General features: G+C 38.7%; 1 protein-coding gene and 1 long non-coding RNA gene across 16 annotated transcripts in view; one reads left to right on the top strand and one right to left on the bottom strand.

The window, feature by feature from the left end:
- atp2b2 (ATPase plasma membrane Ca2+ transporting 2) overlaps window positions 1-11,664 on the top strand; it is a 119,362-nt gene that overhangs the window by 94,083 nt on the left and 13,615 nt on the right. For all 15 annotated transcript variants that reach the window (XM_032512789.1, XM_032512776.1, XM_032512774.1 and 12 more), the window contains 2 exons: window positions 2,681-2,922; window positions 4,897-5,131. In XM_032512789.1, coding sequence (XP_032368680.1) covers window positions 2,681-2,922; window positions 4,897-5,131 — 477 coding nt within the window. The remainder of the gene's footprint in view (window positions 1-2,680; window positions 2,923-4,896; window positions 5,132-11,664) is intronic.
- The window catches only part of LOC116687443 (uncharacterized), a 19,946-nt gene continuing 17,401 nt past the window's right edge, over window positions 9,120-11,664 (bottom strand). The window contains exon 3 of the long non-coding RNA XR_004331544.1: window positions 9,120-9,130. This is a non-coding gene — a long non-coding RNA (uncharacterized LOC116687443). The remainder of the gene's footprint in view (window positions 9,131-11,664) is intronic.

Here is an 11,664-nt window from a genome sequence, read left to right as displayed (position 1 = left end):
CACACACACACACACACACACGGACAGATGTTCCTGCAATTTATAAATAGATATAACCCAACATCCCAAATTATAAATTTGCCTTAAAGGGTTTTACCTTTACAGCTGAAAGTACACTACCTTCCTAACAACCTTGATTCAGATAATAGATCAGCAGCAGTTCAGTGGTATTTTCCCGTTCACTGCATGGGAACATATTTTAGCCTTTGTCAGGCACATTAACACATTATTAGCATTCTCTATAAAGACCTTGTGAACAGGTTGACAAGAACTATCAGATGGAGAATGTGAGTGCACCAGTTCCAACAAGCCAATAATGTGATTAACTACACTGTCGAGAATCTTGTGGCGAGTAAAGAAAACTACAAGAAAGTAAAATAATTCATTGAACATTGCAAAGGTCAAGCTATCCTTTTAAATCTAATCTTGGTTGGAGGCATGTTGAGAAGAACAGAACAGAATGCCTGCAATCTATTTGGGAGCAAATAGCACAGACTGAAGGTGTCTGCTTTAAACAAGTCAGAACCATTGTGTTCTGTGTGCTTCTGACACGCGTAGGTGTGCGTGTTAGAGAAAGAGAGTGTACCTGACATGCTGTTCTTAAGCCTTGAGTGTAGGTGTCAAGCGTACTGTAGGTACCAAATAGCAAGACCCCAGGGAGACAAGTTTCAGCTCAGTGCCAGCTAACAGGGGTCTGAATGAACAAACACAACAACACGCACTTGTTATTGTTCAGTTTCACAACAAATTTGAATGATGTTTCCCAAATTGTGCCTATTTCCTTTAGAGCTGAAATGATTACCTGATTGTAAACATTCAGTCAAACAACTGAAATGTAACTATTTTGATTATTGATTTATTGTTTAAGTTATTTTTCATGCAGAACTGAGGATTTGCTGCTTTGCTTTGCATATATAATAGTATATGTAAACTAAATATATTTGGGTTTAGTTTATTTTCTGAAATTTTCAAAGCCAACAATGAATTCACTGAGACAATGTTGACCAGATTGATCAGATATGATTATAATAATATATAATAATAATTATATAACAATATATAATAAAAATTATATAATAAATAATAATTTACAGCGCTATTTCCACGTGTATGTTTCTGAAGAGTGAAGTTGAACATCTTTTTATCCACACATGTCCGTGCGCGTGTGCATGCTTGCATGTGTGTGCGTGGGTGGGTGTGTTTGTGTGTGTGAAGGATATAGATGATATTGACATTTGTTTACAGATCACAGTGGTCATGCCATATTTGTTTTATTGCTTTTTTATTTCTGTGTGATTTGATAAAATAGTGTGAGTGAGTAAATGGAGTGCAGGAAATACTAATAAATAAGGAATGGGAAAGAGGAAAAGGGAGAGAAAGAAAGATTCGAGGACATGTGTGAAGTGAGATGAGTGAAAATCCTGTCAGAAAATCTGAGCCAAAGAGTAAGAATCCCCAAGTGGCGGAGAGAGAGAGAGCACGATCTCTTTTCCCAAGTCTCTCCTTCCATGTATGCTTTGTCCAGTGTCACCATGGCAACGCTTAGTCTTCTACAAGCTGACCACAGTCACACACTTGCACATACAGTGAGTTCACTGCGTACGCAATTTGCACACATTAACTGTAGCACCTGAACAGCCAGGCTCAGAGATTTGAACAGATATCATACAGAAACACACACATAACCTACAGTAAAAGACTATTGTCGGCTGATAATAAACACACTCCAGCTCTCACTTACATCACATACTGTAAACGCATTAATCGATCATCAGCCAATTAATCATTATTTGGATTTGAGCTTTCCAAAAATGAAAATTTGCTGCTTTTCTTTGTTTTCTGTGACGTTAAATTAAATCTCTTTGAATTTTGTATTGTAAGTTAGACAAAACAAGCAATTTGAGGATTTCGCTATGGGCTCTGGGATATTGTGATGGCCAATTATTTGTCAACATTTTCTGATATTTTATTGGGTAAACGATTAGTAATGAAAATAAAATGTAAGTACATTTATTAAAAACATATAATCATAACCATATTTTGCAAGTTTTTATATAGATAAAAAAAACAAAAACATGTCACCTGCTGCTGTGTCTATCGTTCACACACAATCCATGCAGTCATGTAATTGTGGATACCGAGATGTTTGCTGAACCGGAGAAAAACACGGTTCCATAAATGTACAATTACAGATTGCAATGGGTTGAGCCGTATGCCTGAAATAAGAACATCCAAATTTGATTCCATCTATCTCATCTCCCACACTCCCACACAGAGCAACCCTTTCTCCTGCTAGCTTGTAATTACCACTAGCAGCTATTTCAAGACTTGCATCGGTTGCCCTCTGCTAAAGAAAAGAGAATATCATTGATTGAATAGATCATAGAACAAACAGTAGAGTGTAGAACTAAAGACTTGAGAGTCTCCATACCATGGAGAATCTCCATGACAGGATATCAGAAAACACAACTATTGATTGAATAAAATCATATATGAATGAATGAAAGTGTATAAAATGAGGGGTAAACAATCATGAAATGTCTTAGAATCAACAAACCCTAAAATGAGAAATGAGGTAAAAAGCAACCGCAGGTAGTAAATAACCACATATTGTATCGCTGCAAATTTGGCTGAAAATAGAATGGAACATCTGAAAATCCCTTCCTCTTCCCTTCTCCAGCCCCCAGATAAGGAAGGCGGTCTGCCGAAGCAGGTGGGCAACAAGACAGAGTGTGGCCTGCTGGGATTGGTCTTGGACCTGAAGCGGGATTACCAGCCAATAAGAAACCAAATCCCAGAAGAGAAGCTTTACAAAGTCTACACTTTCAACTCTTCCAGGAAGTCCATGAGCACTGTCATCAAATTGTCTGATGGGAACTTCCGCATGTACAGCAAGGGAGCCTCTGAGATTGTCCTCAAAAAGTGAGTCTGGTTTTGTGTTTTAAAACGTGATGTTCCTGAGAATAATAGCAGCACATAACCTTTTTGTACAGTCAGTAATATGATATAATCAAGTGCTGATTTTTTATGGTGTATAGCTAATTAATTCTCTGTGCATAATGTACTTAAGGGTATAATGTGTTTCACTTTCTGTAGGCAGTGAGATTCATTGAGTATTAACTAGAAGGTCACACAATTGTGACATTTTTCAGAGCATTGCAATAACAGTACAGTAACAAATGAGTAACTCAGAGAACAAACATGAGACACAGTTACAAAGCTTCCTCCACCCATTAAAGGAAGGAGCAGAAATTCTTCTTTGACAATGAATGACATTAAAATGAAACTCTAATAAAATGTATTACAATGATAAATTGCTGTTACACTGTGGATTTAAAACATTTAACATAAATACAGATAAAGCTATGACAAAGCTTAATTTAAGGTTACATGTAAGGTTATATACACATTTTTGAAAACTTAAAAAAATCCTAAAAATTACTTTTACACAAATAACTTTTAGTTGCTTTTTGTAAATGGCTTACAGCAGATGAATTTGGTCCAGCTCTTTGTGTTGCACTTTATGTCAGTAAACTATTTTCCATCGATTTATCAATTTATTTAGCTCATGTAAATGGACTCCATTTATATGGCGGTTTTCTAGTCTTAACGACTACTCAAAGCGCTTCAACATAGTACACGGACCATTCACCATTGACACACATTCACACACTGTGGCTAAGGCTGCTGTACAAGGTGCCACCTGCTCATTAGAGAAACACACACATTTTACACTCCGATGCATAGCTTGGGGTTCAGTGTCTTGCCCAAGGACAGTTTGACATGGACTGCAGGGACAGGGATCAAACTACCAACCTTCCGATTGGCAGGGGACTGTTCTACCACTGAGCGACAGCTGCCTACCTAATAAGAAATTTATTTACTGTAGATCAGATACAAATGGGGTTTGGCTACAGTAGTAATTTAAGCCTAACCACTAACATCTGTTGAAAATGTGGTGGAGAATAACTTTAACGCTATCTCCTCCTTGCTTGGAGAAGTTTTATATATCTAATGTTTATATAATATATTGTTTTAATATTTGTTAAGAAGCTTGATGATATTTTTAAAGCAATAGTTCAGCAATTTGGGAAATCCCATTTGTTGCTGTTTTTTGTACGGATTAAACTATCTCAATATAGTGTGTTAATCAGTGAGCTTTGGAGGATTTGGTAGGTGGATTTTGTTACCGTTGGACAGTGACAGGCTAGCTGTTGCCCCCTTTTTCCAGTCTAATGCTAAGCTAACCAACTGCTACCTGTGGCTTAACATTGACCATAGAGATATGAAAAGATAAATACCGGTAAGCGTATTTTACAAAAAGTCAAAATAATCCTCTAAGTGTTCATAGTGCCAGATGATGATCATTTAGACCAACATGTTTTCTGTTCATTCAAAGTTACTTCAATTACAACACTGCATATAACATTCAATACTGTCTGAAGAAGATGCATTGCCAGGAATTTTCTACAGTAATAATAATAATTCATTACATTAATACAGCGCTTTATCATAGACACTCAAAGCACTTCAGGGGGAGGACAACTTTAACACCACCAATGTGTAGCACCCACCTGGGTGAGCCTCACGGCGCCAGATGCTCACCACACATCAGCTTGGTAGAGAGGGAGGGGAACATATTTTTATTGCTGGAGCACACCCAAAAGGTCAAGGTGGAGAGAAAACCCACGCAGACACTGGGAGAACATGCAAACTCCACACAGAAAGGCCCGGGACGACCAGGGTTTGAACACGGTATCTTCTTGCTGTGAGGCCACAGTGCTAATTATTGGGCCACCGTGCTGCTAAAGTATATGGTATATGGTCCTGACAATACCAAAGGCACAATACACAGTTTGAAATACCCTTATCCCACCACTCCACCCTTCATTACAGATGCAACCATATCCTGAATGAGGTGGGTGAGCCAAGGGTTTTCCGTCCACGGGACAAGGACGAGATGGTGAAGAAGGTAATCGAGCCCATGGCGTGTGAAGGCCTGAGGACTATCTGTGTGGCGTACCGTGACTTCTCTGGTGATCCCGAGCCCAACTGGGACGATGAGACCAGTATCCTTAACAACCTCACAGCCATCTGTGTTGTTGGGATAGAGGATCCTGTCAGGCCAGAGGTAGGAGAGTGTTTGATATTCTGGTGACATACTGAAAGGAGTGGGCTGTACATGCATGTACTAGAAACTGTACTAACCATCTATGCATGCAATTTTCATACTTACATATGTGAGGGTGTTTAGACATTTCTACATGTACAGTTGTGTAATATCTAAGACAGTTGACTGAGAGACAACCTAGACATGATTGACAGTCCTTTGCATCCTGTATGTCAAGACTGTTAAGTAATAGCATAGAAGATATCTTGCTGTTACCAGAGCAGACATATTTTACTATTGATTGTCATTAATAATTTGTGTAGCAGGCAATGCTAAACTATAGGATAAAGGCATAGAAACTGTTTTATCAAATTTGAACTTCTTTTTTAAAACACAAGAATGAAATCTATTATATAAGTAATGTAAATGTGAATTAATGTCAAGATTGCTTCGGACTGGAGGAAAAGTACATGTATTTTTAATGTAATACAGTTTGCTGGAAGTATTTATAAAGATAAGTGACATAGACCCCTAATTAAGCCTCTTGAGGATCTCGGTACTGCATGTGTGATGTTGTGATAATTAAATCAGGATTTGAAAACTTAATACATGCAGTATCTGTACTGTACACAGTTTGGGTAAAAACTTGCTATTGGGACATTGTCTTTGAAATGTACTACTTTACTGCTTTACTATGTACTACTTGTTATGGAAGGTTGGTGAATGGCCAACCCAAAATGCCGAGGCGGAAACTGAAAATAGTTATGATGATTTGATGAAAAACTCACAGGAAGTAAAACTAGACACGACAGCACAGAAAAAACATAAAAAACTATCAAAATAAAACATAAAGCAGAACATAAAATAAGACAAGACCAAAAATTACACAGAGCCAAGACGTGATGGAAAACCAGGCAACCAAAATAAGACAAGAAAACAGACTACCACAACAAGACAAGACAAAAACACCAAAACCATAACACTACTCTGTTGAAAGTAAGTTTTTAACCCTCAGTGACCTTTTGACTAGACTTTACCTTGAATTTGGTTTGTTTATAAGCCTCTATTCAGTTGCTAATTGATACATTTTTTCCTAGAAGGCCCAGATTTAAACAGATAAACAGTTCTATGAATTTTAGTTACATAAGACCAGCTGCTGTTCTGTGATCATTTCCTTTAGTCACTTATTAATTTATCCTTGGACATTCAATGATGATGGTTATTTTATTACAGTACTTTTTTCATTGACTTTTTTAAGGAAGCATGTTACTTCAATCTTGTGAAGGAAATTATATGATACCTAAACAAGTGGAATTGGGGGGGGGGGGGGGGGGGTGGTGGGGGGGGGGGGGGGCAAGGAGTAAAAGCGCAAGACTGTGTGAGTATGAGCCGCCTGCACAGTGAGCTGACAGAGACTGAGACTGATTTGTCATTTGAAAGACTTGACTAGACTAGACTAGACTAGTGTGTGTGTGTGGTGTGTGTGTGTGTGTGTGTGTGTGTGTGTGTGTGTGTGTGTGTGTGTGGTGTGTGTGTGTGTGTGTGTGTGTGTGTGATTGTGTTTGTGTGTGTGTGAGTGATCAATTGCTTTGCTAAATGATTAATGATTCTTGAAATTTACACTTCAGAACAGGCAAATCAGCTTTTACTAATTTAAGACTGAATGGGCGCTGCTCAGTTTCTGTGTATTGCTAATATTTTCAACATGTGTTGCATTTACGATATTACATATTTGTGAAGATAGAAATTGAATTAAATAGATTTTGTTTTAATTGATTCATTACATTGGGTCCTCAAATGGTAAATTTCTGGTTAAGACACAGCTCTAGGACACGGCCGAAGTGAGATACTGTGCTTGATATTGAGGCATGGATGTGTTCACACCAAAAGCCTTGTGACTAAGCAGATTAATTATATTACAGTACAGGTGCTGTTGCAGATATAGATTTTATATTGAAAACAAAGGACAATCACAAAATATCCCTTTTATTGGGTACAAATCTCTAAAACGTAGAGGAGTGCGTAATCTAAACATTCTCTAATTTGAAGACATGGCATGGGGGTTGCACCCAACAGTGACAATTTGATGCATTACTATAGTTTCAATTCCCAAACTGCAGTACAATAGAAGAGTAGAAAGAAGAAGAAATAGACAGTATCCACTTGGGCCAGTGACAACAATTATTACAATGATTACCAAGTTTTCGCAGGGACCTTCAACAGGGGGTCAGGGACCCATAGGACATCCTCAGAGTTACTGCAGGGGGCCACCAACATATTAATAGCAAAGAGAAATCTCCTATTTGGTTTTATTTTATTCACTCAACACTGATGGTAAGGTTGCCATCCACAGTAAACTTAAGGATTCACTGTGCTACATGTATGTTTAACATTAAAAAATGATGTATAAATATATGAAAATGTATTTTGTCTGGAATATATTTTAATACCTTAGTATTGTATTCCCCTTAAAAAGGTACTGTATGTGTAAAGGCTTTAGGCCTGTTATTTGCAACTCAATTCTATACAATATTAGTAGGAGTTCCCTGCTCAATCTAACTTTCATCTTATGTGTCCTTAGCCTAAGAAATGTTGATGAACCCTGTATTAAGGCATCGTTAATTCTCTTTGAAAGCTACCATTCTACATAACATCACTTTTGATGCATCTTACTTCTTATGTTTACATAATCCCTTACTTTGATTTTTTGATTTTTATTGTAAATCCTTATTTTTACTTTGAGTACTTTGTAGGGAATGTCCGTTTTAAACTGTTGCTCCAGTTCATCCAGTCTTACAACCGAGATCCTGTTGACACAGACCTGGGGCTGTTCGCAAACATTTTCATAACTGGGGTCACCTCCTAAAGGTCCATTTACTGTCCATCCTAGAATTGTTTTGACAGCGTAGGGTCTGTCATCTACACTCTGGGTGACTTCCAAAGGTTCCAGTGCCTCACATTTCAACAGCTCAATCTCAGAATCAATTACAGGTAGAAGAACATGTCTCAGGTGAGGCCATCTGTGAATATCTTCCTGCCAAGGAATGTTACCTATGTGTACTGGCATAATCTTCTGTGTGTATATGTTGAGTAGCTCACTGTAACGGTCACTGTCCAATCCAGCCACTTCTAAATCAGGAACAATGTAGCCTTCCACAATCCTCTCTTTGCCCATGGTTTGCAATAAAATGCTGAATCTTCTTCCAGAGAGATAACCGTATAAAATGATGCTTTGCTGCCATGATCTAGGAAAGCATGAGTATGCCTTGTCTTATGACCCTATCTAGATTTGACTTGCACAGGTACTATGGAAAGTTTACAGTTATGATCACCGGCACCCGTAAGACCACCGGTCGCAGTGCCACAGAGACTGTGCCGGGATGCCAAGACTGCATACTTTACATGTAAGACGCTTCCTACAGTCTTTGCTGAAGTGCCCAATGCACAGACAGCCAGAACACACACCACTTTCTTTTAAGAAACCGATTTTCTTGGTATGTGCCTTCCTCTCCAATAGAGGGGCACAACTCCAATGCGTGTCCACATCACAGAACAAACATTTCTTCTTAGTACATGTTTCAATCTACGTTTTAAAGTTCCTGTATCCGCTTTCTTTTCCACAACTGAAATAATAGTGGCGGAGCTTTTCCCCTTCACCTTATAACGCGGCTGTGACTTGAATTTTGTCACGTCATTGCTTGCTGCAAACACTGGAATATCTTTTATGTCCCCAAACACTGGATTGGATGCAATCCTCGCTTGTTTACCGATAAAATTGACAATATCTGCAAAAAATGTCTGCACAATGTCTCTGTGCTGGTGCCTTTCCTGCAGCTCATAGGCTACAGTCCTCCATCTGTCCCTTAGCTTATAGGGCTTTTTTTTTTTTAATAACAGACAACATATTGGCGGGCATATCCAACTCAGACAGGTACTGGATTTCTTCCATGGTGCTTTTCATTTCCATCCTTAGATCTTGCTCCCACCAAGTGAGGGTCAGCATTGTCACCTGCTGGCTGACTTTGTCAATCTCGTTGACTGCTTTGAGGCAAGAATAAACCAGCTTCAGCATTGAGCGCTTTTGTTTCATATTTTCCTCTCTCAAAACATGGTTCCATGTCATCAGATATGACACTTGGATTAGGAGACCCTCTGACCATGTTCAGTTTAGCCCTGGTTGCTGCAATTTCAACTTGAAGTTTGAGTTGCTCTTTCTTTTTCCGTAGCTGCTCCTCTTGCTCTTCTAAATCGTGTTTATCCTTCAATAAATGCACACTGAAGAGGTGGTTAAACGACTGGACCTCCTGCCTATAGAGCTTGATTGTTTATGGCTTCTGGCCCTAGTTTTGACTTCCAACAATAGAGACACTGCCACTTGGTTTTATATCATCTTGTGTTTCATGTGTGACAGAATCCGGCATACTGACAGCAGGGATGCAAGTTTTATCCTGGACCTGTTGGTTGTCTTTGCTTATACTGTGTAGTGCTGTATTTACATTCCTGTTGTCGGGAAAAGGTCTCCCCAGTTCAGATAGTCATCTCTTTGTATCCTGAGCAAATCCAGTGGTGCGTTCACTGATGTGTGTAAACCATTCCTTCTGTTTTTCCTTTTCTTCTTCAGGACGTTAGGGAATCACTGCTTCAGATTGTAGAGTTACTTTTTCAAACAATTGCATTATATTTCCCAGTTGTAATCGAACAATTGAAGCATTTTCATCTGTTTGCATCAACTTCTTTGTAGAGTTAATGACAGCTTTGATTTTGTTAACACCTGCTTGCCGTTCCTTCTGAAGCTTTTGTAGTTTTCCTGCCAAAGCCTTGACAGTGGGTTTTGTTTGTCTCTTAGATTCATCCATTCCAGGGCCAATTACGTCAGAAACAGCCTTTAATTCACTCATCATTTACATTTCCCAGTATGATATTTGTACAATTAATGCATCCAAGCGCCCAGACAAGAAACAACATTTGATTCCACTTCACATCATGAAGCACGTCCACAACCAAAATTCCAGCAACACGTAACTCTAGCACACTGACGAACCACAGCACTGAGACAGTACACGGAGATCCAAGCCTCTGACAAAACAAACTCGCACGTACCAACAACCAGTTTGTCCCCGATGGACCAGCGGCAGTAACAATTCATAAACTGTATTCCAAAACAACAATAGCAGCCATAATCCATACAAAGTTACATACCGCATTGTTGAGTGCGTTAATTTTTGGGCCGATTAATCCTCACATTCCATTCGGTGTTTTCTAGTCATTCATTCAGCGTGAGTCCTTCTGTTCCAGTGTTGTCCGTTTCAACGTTTCTGTTGAATTTTAGCGACTTCTTAGCAACCACCAAGAGCCACCAAGAGGCTGAGCCAGGGGACAATCACCTGTATTACGCGCCGTTTAAAAAAATACAGATCCACTTCGAGATATGCGTTCAAAGATTAATTGTCCATTTGAAAGTAGGAAAAAACTTTAAGAAACAAAATCCAGTTGTCTGAAAAATACTGCAAAAATGGAATAGATGAAGAAAACTAGTGATGAAACTGCAATAAACTTGCGGTCAACAGAAAGTGCCAAACCCCAAATTCCCCCCTTTTCTCAAGCCCCGCCATGCAGGTGCACAGATGTCTAAAACGACTGATTATCAGCAGACCATCCCCCATGACGTCCTACGTGACATAATACGTGAAAACTGTAAACCATAAACAAACATAATATACTTGGCTCCTATATACTTCTTTCAGCTCTGTTGAAAGCAATCAATATATAGAAATAAATGATGCATCAAGATTATTTTCAAGTCTTTTATGATGAATTTCTGAACTTTCAGAAAAGGAGAAATAGAATTGTGAGAAAGAAAGTCGAGTAGGTAGATACATCTGTGTAGAGCAAGAAACTGACCTCACTCGACAGCTCCTGTGCAGGTACAGAGAAGCAGGAAGCTTTCTGACTGCATTATTCAACTTCCTCCTTTTATCTTTTTTCTATCCCCCTCCTCAATCTCTAACAAGGCCTTTCATTCAACCTCTTCCCACCATGTTTTCTCATTTCACCTCGTCGTATCGTAAGGTTTAACTATTAAATTGTTTTCTGGTCGCTCTCGTTTTCTATTAAATTTGTTTGCACCTACATCCCTCTCTCACTTAGCATTTCATTCTTTTTCTGTCTGAAGCCGAGTTATGCAAGCATCTAAACAGACATAGATACAATAAATACTACAGAGATAAGAAGGGGAAAGGAGACACCATCATCCACAAAATGAATAAGCAAAAAATCTAAGGAACAACTATAGACAAGCTAATGAGAAACCCATGTTGAATAATTTTTTAAGGTTGTATATTCAAGCAAACTTGTTCTGAAAAGAACACAAATCGCTGCCGGATTGGGCTGTACTGGCCTGCTTACCTCTAGTTTGATTATGTTATTGTTTATATGGTAAATTAATCTATGTCATCTACTATGATGAGAAGCAGGTGGTCCAGGCCAGGTGGATGCTGTGAATCCTCACTCACCAACTATAACCTTATCAAAGAGGAGAGTTTTAAGTTTACTCT

The sequence above is a fragment of the Etheostoma spectabile genome, chromosome 4, assembly GCF_008692095.1.
Source record: "Etheostoma spectabile isolate EspeVRDwgs_2016 chromosome 4, UIUC_Espe_1.0, whole genome shotgun sequence".
In the NCBI taxonomy this organism is placed as follows: Eukaryota; Metazoa; Chordata; class Actinopteri; order Perciformes; family Percidae; genus Etheostoma; species Etheostoma spectabile.
This window is presented reverse-complemented; position numbering and strand designations above follow the sequence as displayed.